Source organism: Mobula birostris, chromosome 5, assembly GCF_030028105.1.
Source record: "Mobula birostris isolate sMobBir1 chromosome 5, sMobBir1.hap1, whole genome shotgun sequence".
Lineage (NCBI taxonomy): Eukaryota > Metazoa > Chordata > Chondrichthyes > Myliobatiformes > Myliobatidae > Mobula > Mobula birostris.
In genome coordinates, this window is record NC_092374.1 from 28,312,825 (window position 1) to 28,334,808 (window position 21,984).

The 21,984-nt window shown below is 41.8% G+C and overlaps 1 protein-coding gene across 1 annotated transcript in view; it reads right to left on the bottom strand.

Annotated features, from left to right (window-relative positions):
• enpp6 (ectonucleotide pyrophosphatase/phosphodiesterase 6) overlaps positions 1–21,984 on the bottom strand; it is a 65,656-nt gene that overhangs the window by 30,563 nt on the left and 13,109 nt on the right. Inside the window, exon 4 of the mRNA XM_072257127.1 lies at positions 190–331. Within this exon, the coding sequence (XP_072113228.1) occupies positions 190–331 (142 nt within the window). The remainder of the gene's footprint in view (positions 1–189; positions 332–21,984) is intronic.

Sequence of the window (21,984 nt, forward strand, 5' to 3'; positions counted from 1 at the left end):
AGACAAAGCTCTCATTACATTAAAAAGTAAAAGGTTGAATACTTAAAAAGTCATAAATTGTATAAATCAGTGATACACAAAGTCAACATTATCTACAAGCAATCTGAAATTGAGTGATGCTTTTACTGATGAAGAAATGAGTCTCACAAGAAGGACACAGTTAATGAAGCAGCCACATATTTTTCTCACCTTAATTTTCATGTTCATTTTTCTTAAAGTCTCATCCAGTACTTTGGTGGCTTCCATCCTCTGCTTTGACCAGGGGCCAAAATGGTGACCTTCAACATCGTTCCGTTCATAGTATACTGCAGCCATATCTGCTTTCCCACTCCTAATCAAACAACAAATTACCATTCAGTAAAGGCAGCCTCCTTTTTAGCATGTACGATTCATTTTCCAAGATCACGTATCGTGCCAATTTGCCACAGTCTTAAAATTTTAAATGTTAATTTTGGCAATGCTTCAAGAATGGGAAGATGAACCACTTTCTGTTGTTGCATGCTACAACAAAAAAAAAATTATGACAGTGCAGCAATCTGATCTGAATAGAAAATTTTATTCTGCAGAAAGAGGCACCAAGTTGATCTCTCTATGACTCGTTTGTAATTATGATGCCAAAAATAAGGGAAATAACAAAAATCACAAATAAATGACCAAGAACCAAACCCTTCATAAACCTGGCTTAATTTTGTGAACTTGGTCACTGTGATATTGGAATTTGATTTAGAATTAGATTAGATTATGAGGACACTCAGTCCTCATTTATTGTCATTTAGAAATGCATGCATTAGGAAATGATACAACGTTCCTCCAGTATGGTATCACAGAAAACACAGGACAGAACAAGACTAAAACTGACAAAAAACACATAATTATAACATATAGTTAGAACAGTGCAAAGCAATACTGTAATTTGATAAAGAGCAGACCATGGGCACTGTAAAAAAAAGTCTCAAAGTCCCGATAGCCCATCATCACACGCAGACGGTAGAAGGGAGAAATTCTCCCTGCCATGAATCTCCAGCGCCGCAAACTTGCTGATGCAGCACCCTGGAAGCACCCGACCGCAGCCGACTCTGAGTCCGTCTGAAAACTTCGAGCCTCCAACCAGCCGTCCGTCACCGAGCACCATCTCTGCCGAGCACTTCAACCCCGCCCCAGCCGCCAAGCAACAAGCGAAGCTGAGGACTCGGGGTCTTCCCCTCCGGAGGTTCTGGATCACACAGTAGCAGCGGCAGTGAAACAGGCATTTCAGAAGTTTCACCAGATGTTCCTCCACGCTCTCACGTCTGTCTCCATCAAATCTGGACCGTGCACAGCACCCTACTTGACAGGTAACGGATATTCACCACCGGAGTGGCCGCTGCGCACTGTGTCGCACCACTATCTTCTCCTCTCTTAATTATTCTCATCCTGTTTACATGACTACTAAAATTCTGCTACAACAGGTCACTTTCCTGTACCTTCCAAATCTTGTTCAGTAGGTCCATTTAATATCAGAGAAACTTATATAATACACATCATGAAATTCTTTTCTTCGCAGACATCCATGAAAAGAGAAGTGCTCCAAAGAATGGGTGACAATTAAAACGTTAGAACCACAAAGCCCCCCCTTACTGCCCCCCACGCACAAGCAGCAAAGCAGCAACCCTCCACCACCCCCACAAAAAGCATCAACACCTTCCACCCACTGTGCAAGAGAAAAGCCCCCCATAAAGACCGCGATCTGCAGTGGACCTAAAACAAATCGTTCCACCGACACTTCCAACAACACACACACACACACACAAACAAACAAAAACACAGAAAAAAGAGGTGTCCCCTTTCACAGAAAGAGGGGAGACAACAAAACAGCTCTCTGGTTTACGGTGTTAAAAGTTATCCCACTGTTAACATTGACAGTGTTCCCTTCTGTGGCTGAACAAGGGAAGAACAAAATTACCAACGCTTCTTACTGTAGCGTGCTGTTGTAAGGAGCCTTGGTAATTTTATTTGTGTGTACGCATCAATATGTTGGGTCCAGTTTCGATCCTCAGAGATGTAGACACCTCTTTGATGACTAGTGCGTGTGTGCATGTGTGTGTGCGTGTGTGCATGTTTTCCCTGTCTTACCCTTTCCACAGTCTTTGTTCTTTGGTCTTTCTGACATTGGGTGCAAGGTTGTTGCTACCACTCCACTCCACCAGCTGATATATCTCACTCCTATATGCCCTCTCATGACCATCTGAAATTTTGCCAGCAATGATTGTATCGTCAGCAAATTTATAGATGGTGTTTGAGCTATGCCTAGCCACACAGGGTGTAGAGGGAGTAGAGCTGCAGGTTAAGCACACATCCCTGAGGTGTGCCAGTGTTATCAATGAGGTGGAGATGCTGTTTCCAATCTGCCGACAATTCGATGGATTGTGGTCTACTGATTAGGAAGAACATTTCAAACCAGGCTACAAAATAATGACTTTCTTGCTATCAAAATGCAACATAATAATTGTGAATAGGATTAATTTCAAGTTGTATGAATATCTATAAGAATAATCTGTAACATTTCACTGAGGAGGGAAGAATGTAATAGCAGCCTCTTATGGCTGGGGGAATTAAGCTCTGTGCAAACTCTAACCTTCCTCTACAGTTCCTAAGGGCCAAGTCTGCACTGTGTTCTGAAGTGACTGATAAGGCCAAAGTAGGAAGCATAAATTCGACTGCAGATAGGCAGAGGGGGTACCTGACAGGAGGGAAGGGTGGCAGCTTGTGACATGGTGCACTCTTCCTGCAATTTACACAGGACTGCTGCGTGCTCCCAATGCATGGACTCAAGGACTGGGAGCATAGCCTTAAATCATCGAATCAAATAGGGCGATGGCTTACAGTTATGGCTTAGCCAACATGCAGACTACCCATCAGTGGATTCCTAGCAAATAAAGAGTTACAGTGAAAGTTTGGTAAATATCGCAAGTTGATCTAGGGCCTGGGTATAGTGGGAGCCTCTCCTTTGTACAAGGGTTCAGAGCTTGCAGTGCAAAGCAGCACAAACCGACAGAGTCCTTTGAACGTAGGCCAATCATGGCTTTTTGGATGAGCTTAGCATCATTTCCATATCCCTCCACATAGATTTGACAAGGCCTCCCCTTCTTGTGGTACTCAGCAAAAAGAACAATGATCCGCATTAAGCTATAGAATTCTGAAAATCAGTGGGAAAGCTGTGCAGATGACTACTGCTCGCTGTGAGCTAACTGGTGCACAATTAGCCATTTGCGTGCATGGCAAGAGCTTGCCAGCTGAGGAGGGAAACAGACAAAGGCTGTTGCTGATGACCAGAGCAGAATTGCAGGGCTTTTGAGTCCAGTAATGCAATCCAGCACTCATTGGCTACATTCAAACCAAAGTTTTCCAAGGGTGCTTGGCAGCACAATTCCCTGAATTTTTTTTATATATACAAAAGGAAAACCAAAACCAATAATTAACTGTTAAAACAGTGCTTTTGAGAAAGCTATCAGCTACAGCTGGACAATGATTTTTAAAAGGCCTACATTGGGAAACAAGAAGACACTGTGCATATGTTACAGGTGGCTTGCTCGTATACCAGAGCATAGTTCAATGTGAAAAGCATCTGTGAGAACAGAAAGGTTTTGGCAATCCAAATAGGGTCCAATGATATTAGCTGTCCCAAAGGCAATGACTCATACTAACAAAAATGCATTGCTAACTCCAGCATCTTAATCAGTTCTGTCATATTAATGCAAGGCAGAAATCTTGTCCTCACTCACCCTTACAATAGGACTTTCCACTGAAGGATCACCAGATCACAGTAGAGTAGTGGTTAGCATGGCATTCTTACAGGTCAGGACATCGGAGTTTGGAGTTCAATTCTGGTGCCATCTGTAAGGAGTTTGTACATTCTCTCTGTGATTGCCTGGGTTTCCTTCCACAGTTCAGGGACATACTGACCAGTAGATTAACTGCTCATTGTAAATGGTGCTGCAATTAGGCTAGGGTTATACAGGTGAGTTGCTGGGCAACACGTCTCGTTGGGCTGGAAGGGCCTGTTACGTGCTGTATCTCTAAATGATAATTTTAAAAATCATGAGCAGGAGCAGAACTCCTGCCTAATTCTCCACTTGTGGCTAGGGTACTCTGGGCAAATTATTGATTCTGGCCACTGTCCCTAACCAGAGCTTTGATTAGATGATAATACCATCTAAGACATCCTACTCCCTCTTTGTGCTGTCTCTGCATGGACCCAACCACAGAAATATTGTACTTAATAGAACAAGATGCAGGCTGAGTAGTCTATACAAATGGCTCACCTGCTCGCTTCCAAGACTTCTCAACTCTCTGTCAAAGAACAAGATAGACAATGGGACAAAACACAATCCATTATCTGAATAGGACCAGTACAACAGGACAAAAATTCCACAACAAAGTGACACCTCATTTATCAGCTGAAGTTTTCATTTCTTCCATCACAGGTAGAATGTGACTACAGTTTGTAATAATTAACTTTTCATTTGATGTCCATACCCTGAGTATAATTAAGTGAAAATAAAACACATGAGTGGTCAGTTACTCTATGATACAGCTTGACTTGAAACCAAAAGATTTCATTTGCTCATAACATTTAATATAATATCAGATTGGAAAAACAATATGCCAAGGAAAACTGCCCTATTCTCCCATATTTTAAAGCTGTACAAAAAAGGAGCTGGGATTTTATAGTGGTGTTACTTATCTTGTGAGCTTGATGTAGTTATCTTGTGAGCATTATGTCATTATCTCGTGATGGGCATGATGTAATTGTCTCATGATAGCGGGGTGATGTGATGTCACATGATGGCATGGTATAAAAGAAAAGGCCGCCACTGTGACGCAGTTCTCATTTTTATTTTTATTGCAACATTGTTGTTGCCGGTTGGTTGTTTTGGAGACGCCACGGGTTTTGTTTGTTACACGTTTACTTTCCCCTTACAGTCCAGTATCGGTGAGTGAAAACATTACCAGCGTTATCCGAACCCAAAGGATTGGGTAAAGTTAATGTCGGTCAGCATCTTGGGAATGATCGACCTTTTTGGATTTTCGTTCAGGGATTGTGGCATGCACATTTGAGTAAAATCCCTGCAAGGCCAGGAAGGTTTGTGCAGTGACCACCCTCCAGCCAAAAGGTCAGTTGCTTTAGGACACTTTATTTCTTCGGACAAGGCATCTCTTGGCTGTGATCGGCAGATTCGTCATTACTTCGAAGGGATCGTTGTTTCGGAGAAGTCTCTCCTTAATGACTGTATAAATCACTTGGACTTTTGAATTTATCACTAAGTCTGTGCTTGGATGAGAACTGGTTAAGAACAGTTTATAAGTTTGACTGTTCGATATAGTCGCCTAACTGTTAACTTCCGGTTAGGTTAGTCATTTGTTTATTTTTCAATGTTTTTGAGCAGAGGTTAATAAATCTCATGGTTTGTTTATAAACCTTGTCTCAGTATTGTTGCTGGTTCATAACAGTGGTTAAATGATGGAACTGGTAATCCAGTGGTTTGAATCAACTTCATGTCCACTACAACCGGGAAATTTAACTTCAGTTAATTCACTTCTGAAACTGTTGGTTTGTTAAAAGATCCAAACGATTCACGAACATCCTCAAGGGAAAAAAGAATTGTGGTGCCCTTAAACATTCTGGCTTCATTTGATTCCAAACCCAAAGTAATATTTCACTCTTTAAAATGGCCAAAATTCCACACTCTACTGTGAGATCACTTTGAGGGTATTCAATAGTACCCTGTAAGTAAAGTTCAAAGTAGATTTATTATCGAAGTATATATAATCACCATATACAACCCTGAGATTCATTTTCTTGTTGGCATGCTCAACAAATCTATGGAATAATATCTTTAACAGGATCAATGAAAGACCGCCAAACTCGGGCATTCAACCAGAGCACAGAAGACAACAAACCGTGCAAATATACGCAGATATAAAGAAATAAATAATGAGAACCTTAGATGAAGAGTTATTGAAAGCAAGTCCATTGGTTGCTGGAACATTTCAATGATGGGGCAAGTGAAGTTATCCCCAGTGGTTCAAGAGCCTGATGGTTGAGGGGTAGCAATTTTTCTTGAACATAGTGGTGCGAGTCCCCCAAGTGTCTTGTACCTTCTACTTTATTTTACTTCCTGAGAAAACTAAAGAAATTTGGCCTGTCCCCTAAAACCCTCACTAATTTTTTATAGATGCACCATAGAAAGCATTCTTCTAGGGTGCATCACAACCTGGTATGGAAGTTGTCCTGTCCAAGACTGGAAGAAGCTGCAGAAGATCATGAACACAGCGCAGCACATCACACAAACCAATCTTTTGTCCTTGGACTCACTTTACACCACATGCTGTCGGAGCAGTGCTGCCAAGATAATCGAGGACACGACCCACCCAGCCAACACACTTTTCGTCCCTCTTCCCTCCAGGAGAAGGCTCAGGAGCTTGAAGACTCGTACGGCCAGATTTGGGAACAGTTTCTTTCCAACTGTGATAAGACTGCTGAACGGATCCTGACCCGGATCTGGGCCATACCCTCCAAATATCCGGACCTGCCTCTCGGTTTTTTTTGCACTACCTTACTTTCCCATTTCTATTTTCTATTTATGATTTATAATTTAAATTTTTAATATTTACTATCGATTTGTACTCCAGGGAATGCGAAGCACAGAATCAAATATCGCTGTGATGATTGTATGCTCTAGTATCAATTGTTTGGCGATAATAAAATAAAGTAATGGCAGCAAGACAGCATAATCTGATGGATGCTGCATTCCTACAACAGCACCCTGGGTACATGTGCTCAATGGGGGAGGGCTTTACCTGTGATGTATTGGGCCAAATCCATACTTTTTGCCGGATTTTCCTTCAAGGGGATTGGCAATTCCATGCAGCCAGTCAATATGCTCTTCACTACACATCTATAGAAGTTTGTCAAAGTCTTGGTTGTCACGCTGCATCTCCACCAACTCCTAAGGAAGTAGAGGTGCTGCTGTGCTTTCTTTGTAACCGCACTTACGTGCTGGGCCCAGGCCAGGTCCTCTGAAATAGTAACACCTAGGAACTTAAAGTTGCTGACCCCCTCCACTTCTGATCCTCCGATGAGTACTGGCTCATGGACCTCCGGTTTCCCTCCTGAAGTCTACAATCTGTTCCTTGATCTTGCTGACATTGAGTGAGAGGTAGCTGTTATGACACCATTCAATCAGATTTCCACTTTCCTTCTTGTATACTGATTCATCACCACCTTCGGTACAGCCCACAACAGTGGTGTCATCAGCAAGCTTGAATATGGTTTTAGAGCTGCGCTTAGCCACAGTCATAAGTGTAAAGTGAGTAAAACGGGGGCTAAGCAGCCGCCTTGAGGTGCACCTGTGCCAATTGAGATTGTGAGAGGAGATGTTATTGCCAATCTGAACTGACAGGGGTCTGCATGTGTGGAAACTGAGGATCCATGTGCAGAAGGTGGCATTGAGACCAAGGTCTAGGAGCTTATAGATTAGTTCTGAGAGGACGATGGCATTGAATGCTGAGCTGTAGTCAATAAAGAGCGTCCTGATGTATGTATCTTTGCTGTCCAGATGTTCCAGGGTTGAGTGAAGAGTCAACGAGATGGCATCTGTTATGGACCTGTTGCTCCGGGAGGCAAATTGGAGCATTCATATGGAGTTCATAAGTAGGTTCACTTGGAGTGCTAACATGATATGACCACATAGGGGCAATAAGGGAAATGGTTTTGCTGATATCCTGTATTGTATATTAAATTTTAAAAACGACAGCATTCAGCAAAGCCAAAAACATAAGAGATTCTGCAGATGTTAGAAATTCTCTCTCTCTCTCTCACACACACACACACAAAATGCTGGAGGAACTCAGAAAGTCAGGCAGCATCCATGGAGTGGGACTGAACAGCCCAAGACACTTAAACCTCTTCAGGGTAGGCCTCCCTGGAAGATACTGCGAAGAGGTTTAAATCTTCCATTTGATGGGAGTTCAGCGAAACCCACTCTCACAGTTCCCTCTCTGTGATCTCCTATCAGATGTCCCCTTCCCCAGTCTTGTATCTCTTTCACTAAACAACTTCCCAGCTCTTTACTTCACCCCTCCAACCCACACCCCCCAATTTCACTTCTCACCTTGAGGTTCTTCCTCCCCTCTCCCCCGCTTTCTCACTCTGACTCATCTTTTTTTTTCCCCAGTCCTGGTGAAGGGTCTCAGCCTGAAACGTCAACTGTTTACACTTTTCCAGAGGTGCTGCCTGGCCTGCTGAGTTCCTCCAGCATTTTGTGTGTGTTGCTTGGATTTCCAGCTTCTGCAGATTTTCTCTTGTAGGCGATAGGTAAACCCAGGTGAGGGTGAAGATGGGTGGGTGGGGGAAGGGAGATAAAGATGCTGTGGAAGTGATAGTAAGAGATAAACGGCTAAAGCAGGAGGAATCCAAGAAGAGGACAATGGACCATGGAAGTAAGGGAGAGGAGCACTAGAGAGGTGATGGGCAAGTGAGGGTCATATCACCAGTTCATTCCCTCCACGGATATGGAGTTCTTTCAGCATTTTGCGTGTGATGCAGAAAATCCAGCTCTCTCTGGTGGGCATTAGATTTTGAAGCAATATTTCTTGTGCCTGGATGCAAACACCAGCAGTCAAATACAAATCAAATTTTCAAAAGATGATTATATAAGTGGATTTTGGGAGCTAAAGCTAGACATTAAATAATGTTGAATTTTCCAACTCGCAACTCCAGTGCAATTGCAGTATGCTATTTCTGAATATGTGTATATGAAGGAAATGTCAACTTCTCAATTTTTTGGAACACAAATTGCATTTCTACAGCTGTTTTAGATTGACTGCTGTCAGGATTCAATCTCATTGAGCTGAGCTGCCCAAGTCTTGAAGCAAGCAAATCCCAAACCAGGTCATCACACAGCACTATATTAATCATCTGCACAATGTACAGATGTTTCCAAGACATTACGTAATTTCCCTGATGGCTTCTTCTAATTGCTATTTATGCCTTGCATTCATAGCATCTCCTTTCACACCATATCAATTTTTGTATATGATTTAAAAAAACTGATTCCACTTCAGCTTTAACATCTGGTAGATTGCAAACATGCCATCCCTGTGCTGAGCTGACAAACTTCAGCATGGAAATGGAGACAACATTTTCAATTTCACCATGCAGCTGCAATATTCCCTGACCTTTCCCCTGCCACTGTTGTAAAATCATTATGCCATTCCAAACTGGAAAATGATAAGCCCTTGTCATTCATTGGGGTTCACAATCTGGAGTCCATGGACCCCTTGCTTAATGGTATTGGTCCAAGGCATAAAAAGTGTTTTGGAATCCCTGTATTTGACAGACCCTGTTACATGATGTAGAATAAGTGGCTGCTTTCTTTATCATGACACCCAGACCACTGGGCATGCTCAGAACTAGGCACTCTTAAATCAGCCATGATGGAATGACAGGGCAGACTTGATAGAGCAGAATTCGACAAGTAGATTTTAGATTATGAAGACACGCAGTCCTCTTTTATTGTCATTTAGTAATGCATGCATTAAGAAATGATACAATATTTCCTCTGGTGTGATATCACAAAACACAGGACAAATCAAGACTGAAAAAACTAACAAAACCACATAATTATAACATATAGTTACAACAGTGCAACAATACCATAACTTGAAGAACAGTCCATGGCACAGTAAAAAAGCTCAAAGTCTCTCAAATATCCCACATCTCACGCAGACGGGAGAAGGAAGAAAAACTCTCCCTGCCATGCCCGACCACAGTCCGACTCTGAGTCATCCGAAAACTTCGAGCCTCCGATCAGCCCTCCGACACCGAGTACTGAGCACCATCTCTATCCGAACGATTCGACCTCAATCTCGGTCGCCAGCAGCAGGCAAAGCCGGGGATTTTGGGGCCTTCCCTCCGGAAGATTTCTCGATCGCGCAGTAACAACAGCAGCGAACTGGCATTTCAGAAATTTCTCCAGATGTTCCTCTGTGCTTTCACGTCTGTCTCCATCAAATCAGAATTGTCTATGGCCTCCTATTTAACAGATACAATATCATTTTCACCGGAGGGCTGCGCACGCATGGCGCGCTGCTATCTCTCCTTCCGCCAATTGGCCCATGTCTTACGGTCTTACAAATTAAATACACTAAACTTAGCACAGCAATAACCAAAATGCAGGCTTTGCCTTTGCAGGATTTGTATTACCTTATTCGTTATATCAATGTGTCACAAAATCCGTCCAATATGAAAAATGTTTTTGCTTACGTGATAAATAGCAACAAAGGTTTTCAGGATACAAAGCCACTAGCTGTTGCATCAACTGAAGACATTTAGTTTCTACTTCTGTCTTGATGTTATCCATTTCAGATTCATTAACAGTGGGTGACATTATCACCGTTGAATGGCAGTCCATTACCCATCCGGAGAAGTGTGAGGTGGTACACTTTGGAAGGACAAACTCCAAGGCAGAGTACAAAGTAAATGGCAGGATACTTGGTAGTGTGGAGGAGCAGAGGGATCTCAGGGTACATGTCCACAGATCCCTGAAAGTTGCATCACAGGTGGAAACTTATGCGGTGCTAGCTTTCATAAGTCAAGGGATAAAGTTTAAGAGTCGCGATGTAATGATGTAGCTTTATAAAACTCTGGTTAGGCCACACTTGGAGTACTGTGTCCAGTTCTGGTCGCCTCACTATAGGAAGGATATGGAAGCATCGGAAAGGGTACAGAGGAGATTTACCAGGATGCTGCCTGGTTTAGAAAGTATGCATTATGATCAGGGATTAAGGGAGCTAGGGCTTTACTCTTTGGAGAGGAGGAGGATGAAAGGAGACATGATAGAGGTATACAAGATAATAAGAGGAATAGATAGAATGGATAGCCAGCACCTCTTCCTCAGGGCACCACTGCTCAATACAAGAGGACATGGTTTTAAGGTAAGGGGTGGGAAGTTCAAGGGGGATATTAGAGGAAGGTTTTTTACTCAGAGAGTGGTTGGTGCGTGGAATACACTGCCTGAGTCAGTGGTGGAGGCAGATACACTACTGAAATTTAAGAGACTGCTAGACAGGTATATGGAGGAATTTAAGGTGGGGGCTTATATGGGAGGCAGGGTTTGAGGCTCGGCACAACATTATGGGCCGAAGGGCCTGTACTATGCTGTACTATTCTATGTTCTATGTTCTCATTATTTTCAGTCAGGCCAAAGGACCTGTTTCCATGGCTTTATGTCTCTAAATGCAACATTGGCCATCATCACAAAACAAAAACAGAAAAGCATACAAAAAGTAGTGGATACAGCTCAGCCCATCACAGGAAAATACCCCACCATCATTAAGCACATCTACAAGGAGTGCTACCACAAGAAATTAGTGAGGACACCCACTATTCAGGCCATGCTCTCTCCTCACTGCTGCCATTAGGAATGAGGTACAGGAGCCTCAGGAACAGTTATTGCCCTTCAACCATCAGGCCCCAGAAACTGCATGGTTAACTTCACTCACGTCAACAATAAACTGATTCCGCAACCTATAGATTCATTATCAGGACTCTATAACTCATGTTATCAGTATTATTTATCCACTTTTTTTCTGTATTTGCACAGTTCATCTTCTTTTACACATTGGTTGTTTGTCAGTCTTTGTGTTTAATTTTTCATTGAAAATATTGTATTTCATCATTCTACTGTGAAACCTGCATGAATCCAAGGGTAACATATGGTACTTTGATAATAAATTTGCTTCAAACTTTTGAACTTTGAAAACAAAGGATGGAACCTCCGTACAAATGCACAAGGTGCTAGGGAGACCACACCTGACTACTGTGAGTCTAAGGAATGATAAGTCACCAAATAGGCTCCTGTGTTTAAGGAACTGTCTTATGATCATAGCTTGAATAGTTTGGGCCTATGGTCATTGCAGGGTTGAGAGTCATTTGTTGAGGGAGCTTCACAAGACAGGCGATGAAAGAAGGTTTCCCCTTATTGGGCAATTTAGAACCTGGGGTCACTTTCTAAATATAACGTCTACTTTATAAGACTGAGAAGAGTACAGATTTCTTTTCTCAAAGAATCACGAGAGTTGTGGAGGCCAAACATACTCAGAGTCAAGATGGACACATTTTTGGTTCAGTGGGGCCAAGGCATGAAGTTCAGAGCTTGTTCAGAACAGTCATGACCACATTGAATGGCAGAGCAGGATCACAGAGCATATTCCACTTACTATTTTGTGCATTCCACAAAGCCATGACTCCCCCCTTAATGCATATTTTTCACAACTTCATGATGACATTTTTGAACAATGTCTGTAGCACTTTCCATTACTGCAGTGGAAGGGTAACGTAATTACATTACAGGTGCTAGACTGGTGAAGACATGGAGTTGGTACAGACGAGCACAAGTGCTGGCGTGGACATGGGCTGAAGGACCTAACCCTGGGTATGACTCAATGACACACAGAGGTTGTATGTCAATGTTAATCAGATATTATTATACATGACACAAGCTTAAAAATGACCCATTAACTCACAAGTAGTAATCAAACAGACACCATCACTTGAGAGATATACTTTAGAAACTTGACAGTCTCTTCTATTGACACTTGAACAAAGATGCTTTTCATACAATGTAGTATCCACTTATAGGTGAAGGTCATTGAAACCAACCACTGTATGTTGCACGCTGGGTTTGCACCATTATAAACTAATTAAGGGAATATAACAAATGAATATTTGTTAAATAGCCCCACATTGAAACTGCCAGAATGAGATCAGGGGAGGGTTCAGTGATCATCCTGTCACTTAACACACAGTTAAAGACAGATTTGTTCTGTCAATTGATATTTGGGGTGTCTTATATCTAGGGAGCCATCTGTCAAAACACTGATAAAAATGTTTTTATGGATAACGAGCTCAGGAGTTTCAGATTATCTCAGCTGTTTGAAGTCATCATGTCATTTAAGATGTACTCCCATTGTAAATATATACTTCTACAAAGTTACTTTTAGACACCCAAAATGTTGAGGTAAACCATGTAATTAGAACTATAAACACAATATTTAATCACCAGCTGTTATCTTTGTGCCTAAAAACTAAAAGAGCCTCATTATAGTTTGAGCTTGTCTTAAGAGGGATTCTCCAGAATGCCTTCTTGCCCTGTTTAATAAAGCCCTTTTGTATCTACAAGTGGCTCATTGACTGTCACAGCAACCCACCGTGGATCAATAACCTCATAGCATTAGACCAGAAGTAGGCACAATTGTGAGTTTGTTGCAGACTTCATTCAAATCATGCAGTATGTGTGTGACATCACTAGAAGGTGCGTATTATATAACCAGTTGCCATCTTTTGTGACTTTGCTGTTACACACAAGTATCGAACATTTTGCTTCACTATAACTTCATTTTGCCTTGGACATATCCACCTTCACATAAATCATATGCTATTCTTTACTCTCTGACAATTTGGTCTGTCACAAGTACCGTACATGTGATCCCTATGTCGTAACTGTGATTCTGTAAACTGAGTATCATAGTTACTGCAATTACATACAATGCTGTCAACATTTAGGTTTGATTTGCAATTAAACCCAAATATTAATTGTCAAAGGTGTGCACTCCATAAGAAAAAAATTTGGTGTTTCTTAAAAGTAGGACAACCACCCATGGCCAATTGCTCTGCTAAATGCAGGGAACAACAAGTGCATAGTGATGATTAACAGAATTGTTGTTAACTGGCTTCAATAATCACTAACTACATAATGTGGTCTATGTGGTGAAGTCGAATGCACCGAGATTAAACTGCCAGTTTTTCAGTCTTGGTTTGTCTTGTGTTTCTGTGATATCACACTGGAGGAACATTGTATCATCTCTTAATGCATGCATTACTAAATGACAATAAAAGAGGACTGCATGCCCTCATAATCTAATCTAAAAGATGGTTTAATTTTCCAAACTACTTGTACCATTTCAATTTACCAGGTCATTCTGCATTGCAAGGATAGCAGTCAACTGCAAATCAGCACAGTCCCCAGTTCTGTGTTTCTCAAAGTGCTTCTCTGTGGATAGGTTCAGGCAATAGGTTCTGCCATGTAAATATAGTCTGACTCCCAAGTGTATTTTGTGGCCTTTCTTTCATCTCTGAAATCAACACTGATCTCCCTAACCAAAGCAACTTGAAGCAGTTTGATATGCTTTTCAGAGGCTCTTTGAAGTTGTTTTGATATGGATCTTTTAATAATCTTTACTCTCAGCTCTTAAAACACATCTGTCTCAAAAGCACACTCAGCCATGGAGTGCTATGTGCAGAGCAGCTTTTGTTTCTTTAGTTATTTTGATTGGTATGCTAGATAATCATGGCTTAGAATAACATAGTATAACCCAAATGTTTTCCTTCTTGCACAATCTGTAATTCCAGATTCTGTCACTGACATTTCCAACTTGCAGATACACTTTTCCCCAATGGTTCCTGATCCAGGATGACCCAGTGTGCACATCCAAAGGCACAGAGTTAGACATCACTGTAGTCATCTGAACAATATGCAAGTAAGCAGCTTTGGTCCACAAGATACATTTTCAATATTATTCCGCTTGCACACACCAAGTAATTAGATTAAGCTTTGGAATTCACTGCCTATTCACTAGCTGAAGCCTTAACCTACAAATCAATTACAAAGCAAGCAGCAAGAAATATAACTCACTGAACTAAAATCAGCAGCAACTGTACACTGAGTGGTACACAAATCAGCAAATGCACTGCCAGATTGTTTATCCTGGTCACCAGTTTAAATTGCAATGTTATTTGTATGATGAATAATAGAATTTCACTACTCCATGACATAGAATAATCAGTTATTTTCATTATTATCATACCAAATATACAGTCTGAGTCAATGAGAAAACAGTCTCAAAGAGAAAATGCACACAGTATTTGTAAGACGTACGAAGAGAGCATTATCATTAGATCAAACAGTGTAAATTATTCCATTCACAAGATTTCAATTTTTATCCACTATTCAGAAACCGTATTACTGCTGGATATTTTTACCGGGATCTCCACTACTCCATACATACCATGGCTTCTTTAGTGGCTCTGCGTAACTCACAAGTAAAGCCTGTTCTTTAGGGTTCAGCCATTGGCCTTAGAAACTGCAAGAGCAAAACACAGGCTCCATTTGGACTCACCTTCCTCCATGCCTGCCATACCCTCCTTTCCTTTTCACTGTGGTCTGCATGGAGAAGCATGGATTACCTTGTTCTAGTGAACTGCTATATCTGTTTGTTTTAAGATTTGCGGGATTCCTCTGTCATAAAATAAATTTTACTGAAAAATATTTGAAATATAGATTCATAGTACCCTACAGCACAGAAACAGGCACTTCAGCCCATCTAGTCTGTGCCAAATGATTAATCTGCATTGGACCATCAATCTGCCTAGTCTCATCAACCTGCAGCTGGACCATAGCCCTCCTTACCAGTCTCATCCACATACCTATCCAAATTCCTCTTGAATGGTGAAATCAACCCTGAATCTACCGCTTGTGCTGACAGCTCATTCCACACACTCTTCACCCTCTGAATGAAGTTTTCCCTCATGTTCCCCTGAAACATTTCACTACTTACCCTTAACTCATTACATCTAGTTATAGTGTCACCCAACCTCAGTGAGAAAAACCTCATATACCTCTATCAAATCTCTGCTCCATCTTCTACGTTCTAGGGAATAAAGTCCTTACCTAATCAAACTTTCTCAATAACTCAGGTCCTCAAGTATCGGCAACATCCTTGTAAATTTTCTCTGTACTGTTTCAATCTTATTGGCATCTTTCCTGCAGGTAGGTGACCAAGATTGCACACAACACTCCATATTAGGCCTTGCCAACATCTTACACAACTTCAACATAACATTCCAACTCTTGTACTCAGTACTTTGATTTATGAAGACCAATGGGCCAAAACTTACTCTACAACCCTATCTACCTGTGACTTCCCTTTCGCAGAATTATGGATCTATATTCCCAGATCCCTCTGTGCTACTGCACTCCTCAGTACCCTACTAGTCACCGGGTAATACCCACCTGGTTGGTCCTCCCAAAGTGCTACACTTTGCACTGTCTGCATCAAATTCCATCTGTCATTTTTCAGCCTGTTTTTTTCCAGCTGGTCTAGATCCTGCTGCAAGCTTTGATAGTCCTCCACACTGTCAACTACACCCCTAATCTTGGTGTCATTCACAAATTGTTGATCCAGTTTAACACATTAGCATCCAGATCATTGATCTAGATGACAAACAACAACGGACCCAGCACAGATCCTTTCAGCACATCAGAATTCACAGGCCTCCAGTCAGCAATTCAACCATCTCCAACTACTCTCTGGCTTATTCTGTGAAGTCAATGTCTAATCCAATTAACTACTTCATCTTATATGCCAAGCGACTGAAACTTCTTGACAAACCTCCTATGGAAGACCTTGTCAAAGGCCTCGCTAAAGTCCATGTAGACAAAATCCACTGCATTTCCTTCTTCACCTTGGTTAGCCATGATTTACCATGCACAAAGTCACGTTGGCTATCCCTAATCAGTCCCGGTCTATCCAAATACTTATATATCCAGTCCGTTATAATATCTTCCATTAAATTTTCCACTATCGATAACAGACTCACTGTCCTACGACTTCCTGACATATTCATAGAGCCTTTCTTAAACACTGGAACAGTATTAGTTAACCACCAGTTCTCCGGCACCTCGCTCGTGACTAAGGTTGTTTTAAATATCTCTGCTAGGACACCTGCTATTCCTGCACTAACCTCCCACAGCATCCAAGGGAACACCTTGTCAGGCTCTGAGGATTTAGTCACCCAAAATTGCCTCAAGACAGCGAACGCTTCCTCCTCTGTAAACTGTACAGGATCTATGACCTCATTGCTGCATTTCCTCATATCTGTAGTCTGTCCGTCTCCCAAGAAAATACAGAAGCAAAGAATCCATTTAAGATCTCCCCCATTTCTTTCAGCTCCATGCTTAGATTACCACTGATCTTCCAGAGGATCAATTTTGTCCCCTGCTATCCTTTTGCTCTTACTATATCTGTAGAGACTCTGAGGATTCTCCTTCACCTCGTCCACCAGAGCAACATCATCTTTTAGCCCTCCTTAAAGTGTTCTCTTGCATTTCTTACTCAAGTACCTCGATTGCTCTTGCCTGCCTATACCTGCTATGCACCTCCTTTTTTCTTAACCAGGGTCTCAATATCTCTGAAAAAAAAAAGTCCATAAACCTGTTGTACTTGCCTTTTATTCTGACAAGAACACACAAACTCTATACACTCAAAATTTCACTCTTGAAAGCCTCCACTTACAAAGTACACCTTTGCCAGAAAACAACTTATCTCAATCCACATTTGCCAGATCCTTTATGAAAATTAGCCTTTCTCCAATATAGAACCTCAACCCAAGGAGCAGACTTATCCTTTTCCATAATTACCTTGAAACTAATGGCATTATGATCAGTAGATGCAAGGCGTTCCCCTACACAAACTACTATTACCTGCCATGTTTCATTCCCTAATAGGAGATCTGGTATCACACTCTCTTTAGCTGGATCTCTATGTACCGATTAAGGAAATTTTCCTGAACACATTTGACAAACTCTTTCTCATCCAGCCCTTTTACAGTATGGGAGTCCCAGTCAATATGTGGCAAGATAACACAACCTTTTGCTTCTTGTAACAGTCTGAGATTTCTCTACAAATTTGCTCCACTAAATCTCAGACTGTAGGATGGTCTATAATGTAATCTCATTAACATGATCATACTTTTCTTGTACCTCAGTTCTTCACATAAAGCCTCACTAGACGAGCTCTCCAGTTTGTCCTGACTGAGCACTCCAGAGACATTTTCGGACTAATAATGCTACCCCTCCCCTTTAAATCTTCCCATTCTATCACGCTAAAACAACAGAACCTCAAAACATTGAGCTACCGGTCCTGCCCCTAAGTCTCACTAATAGCTGCAGTGTCATGCTGACCCGTGCCCTAGGCTCAACTGCCTTCTTTCCTACAGCACTCCTTACATTAAAATATACAGTGCTCAGAACATTAGTCCTACCATACTCAACCTTTTGATTCCTGGCCTTGTATGTAGGCTTAACAACTGGTTCCCATCCCCTTGCAACTCAAGTTTAAATAGCTCCATGCAGCAATAGCAGACCTTCCCATTAAGATATTGGTCCCACTTCCAGTTCATATGCAAACCATCCCTTCTGTATGGGTCCCACCTTCCACGGGAGAGAAATCAATGATCTAAAAATCTGGAGGCCTCCCTCCTGCACCAATGCCTCATACAGTTAAGCTGTATGAGCTTCCCATTTCTGGCCTCACTAGCTCGTGGCATGGTGTTGAGACCACAGCTCTGGAGGTCCTGTTCTTCAACTTAGCACCTCGCCCCCAAAATTCACTTTGCAGGCCTTCATCACTCACCCTACCTGTGTCATTGGTGCCAATGTGGACCACAACCTGCAGCTGCTCAGCCTCCCTTTTAAGAACGCTGTGGACTCATTCTGCGATGTCCCTGACCTTAACACCCAGGAGGCAACCAATCATGCAGAAATCTTGTTCCCATCCACAGACCTCCTTTCTATTCCCCTAACCAATAAATCCCTTATCGCTACGTCACTTCTTCTCCCCCCGCCCCACTTTCCCTTCTGAGCCACAGAGCCAGACTCACTGCCAGAGACCTGACAACAGTGGCTTTCCCCCGTTAAATCATTTCTCCTCCTCCCCCCCACCACTCCCAACAGAATCCAAAGCTGAATTACTGTTCTTGAGGAAAAAAGCCCCAGGACTATTCAGCATATGTTGCCTATTCCCCTTCCCTCTCCTGTCCATCACCTAGCTACCTGCTTCCTACAACTTAGGGGTAACTACCTCCCAGTAGTTCCTATCTATCACCCCCTCATTCCCCCATGACAGCTGAAGGCCATTGAGCTGCAGCTCCAGTTCCTTAGCATGGTGTCTAAGGAGCAACAGCTCAGTGTACTTTGTGCTGATGTAGTAATCAGGAAGACTGGAGGTCTCCCGAAGTTCCCATATTCACACAATGAACACACCACTAACTCTAGGCCCATTCTCAGTACACTAGCTATATACCAACAGTAAAAAAAAAACTTACTGGAAACTTAGAGACTGCATTTGTACTTGCCCAAATCTGTTGAGCTAAAGCCAGACCACTCTAACACTGCTCCACTCAAACAATGGCCACTCCAGTTACACCTCCCTTTTCTTTATATCTCTATACAAGTTCCAATTTATACACACATTGAAAAGGAATTACTACAAGGATTTTTCTCATGTGTTTTGAGTACTCTATGTGGATTCATGTTCTTTAAGCATAAATCATAACAGCTTTAATATAATAATTTTATTCTACATTATCATTTACTGAAAAGATGGCAACAGTGTTTAAATTAACGGGTTCAAATTCAGAAGCCTAAACCATTCATCCAGAGACAATTCCAATTTTCCCTTCAGCAAGTGTAGAAATTATGTTCAAGTAATTAAATAAACCAGGAAGTGGTGGGGCATAAATATTCTGCAATTCTTGTCTGCTTCATATGTGACTCTACACCCACCAGTGTGGCTGACCCTTCAGTTTAGGGTAATTTGTGGTAGATGTTAAATACTGGCATTGCCCACAGTGTCCTCTTCCCATTAATAAGTACGTATATCAACCATTTATATACAATAACAGAGGAACATAATATGGTACAGAATATGCTGTGGTAGCAATTCCCATGCCAATGTCCTTGAATCCTCAACTATGTAAAGGATTCTAAAAGAACTCAAGTTTTCAAAAGGTAATAGCAAGTTTTGCTTTTACGTTCATAAAAATCTAGGTCTTAGGATCACAAATCCAGTAATGTAATCACCACACCTTACTCTCCAAACAGGGATGTCTAATCTAATGGAAGTGGTACTGGAAGTCCATTAAAACTGAATGTTTCAGGGCTTTGGATCAAAATGAAAAACAAGGAAATCACCATTCCCCTCCTAAAGAAGAGTAGTCCTTCATTTCAGGAGAGCTAGAGACACAAATAGCAATGTGGATTACAAAACGAAACGTCTACTAGCAAGAGCAATTCAATAGTACCAGTTCTGACCAAAACAACTGAGCCATCAAGGACATGTTGAACCTCTATCAGACCATGAGATAATCTATAGACCATAAGACATAGTAGCAAAATTAGACCATTTGGCCCATCGAGTCTGCTCCGCCATTCAATCATGGCTGATCTTTTTTTTCTCCTCCTCAACCCCAGTTCCCCACCTGCTCCCTGTAACCTTTGATGCCATGTCCGATCAAGAACGTATAATCTCTGCCTTAAATACACCCGGTGACCTGGGCTCCGCAGCTGCCTGTGGTAGTAAACTCTGCAAATTCACCATCCTCTGGCTAAAGAAATTTCTCTGCATCGCTGTTTTAAATGGACGCTCCCTCTATCCTGACACTGTGTCCTCTTGCTCTAGATTCCCCCACCATGGGAAACATCCTTTCCACATCTACTCTGTCTAGGCCATTCAACATTTGAAAGGTTTCAATGAGAATCCTCCACCGCCCCCCCCCACATCCTTCTAAATTCCAGTGAGTACAGATCCAAAGCCATCAATCAATCCTCGTATGATAACCCTTTCATTCCCCGAATCATCCTTGTGAACCTCCTCTGGACCCTCTCCAATGCCACCACATCTTTTCTTACATGAGGAACCCAAAACTGTTCACAATACTCAAGGTGAGGCCTCACCAGTGCCTTATAAAACCTCAGCATCACGTCCCTGCTCTTGTACTCTAGACCTCTTGAAATGAATGCTAACATTGCATTTCCCTTCATCACCACCAACTCTGCCCGCAAGTTAACTTTTAGGGTGCTCAGCACAAGATTTATCTCAAATCTTTGGATTTTCTCCCCATTTAGAAAATAGTCTGCACATTTATTTCTACTACTAAACTGCTTGACCATGTATTTTCCAACATTGTATTTCATTTGCCACTCTCTTGCTCATTCTCCTAATCTGCTTAAGTCCTTCTGCTGTTTCCTCAATACTACCTGCCCCTCCACCAATCTGCAAACTTGACCACAAAGCCATCTATTCCATCATCTAAATCATTAACATACAGCTTAAAAAGCAGTTCCAACACCATCCTCTGCGGAACACCACTACTCACTGGCAACCAACCAAAGGATCCTTTTATTCCCACTCGCTGCCTCCTACCAGTCATCCAATGCTGTAACCCTGCCAATAACTTTCCTGTAATACTATGGCCTCTTAACTTGGTAAGCAGCCTCACGTGTGTCAAAGGCCTTCTGAAAGTCCAAGTATGCAACATCCACTGCATTCCTTTATCTATCCTACTTGTAATCTCCTCAAAGAATTCCAACAGGTTCGTCAAGCAAGATGTTCCCTTAAATGACCCAGTTTATAATGAGATAATCTGAAGCCTTGTCCTTATTAACTCGCCTATTATTGAGAAGCACTTCCAAGATAGAACAGCTTTAAATGTCAATAGTGCAGGTCCATTGGCCTGCTCATTGCAAGAGCACATTTAGTGCATGGGCTCAAATTCTGATTTAATCAGGAGTAATTGATTTTTTAAGGAGGTTTGGGTGCATTGGTATAGCCATACAAGGTTCTCTGGCATTACCTGGAGAAATCATGCAGTACAAGACTCCAAAAATGGGAAAGACAATCTTCATAGCATGGAGATTGTTATACAGTACTGCCTGTGTTAGTACGTACCCCGTAACTGGGTTGCCAAACCAGCAGAAATGGACACTCAGTTGGAGTCTGGATTACTAGAACTAAGAAAGTTTTATTAAAGAAACAAGCAACACAGTACTCTAATCAAAAGGATAATAAATGCAACAGTTCAGCAATGATAAACATACATGTGCA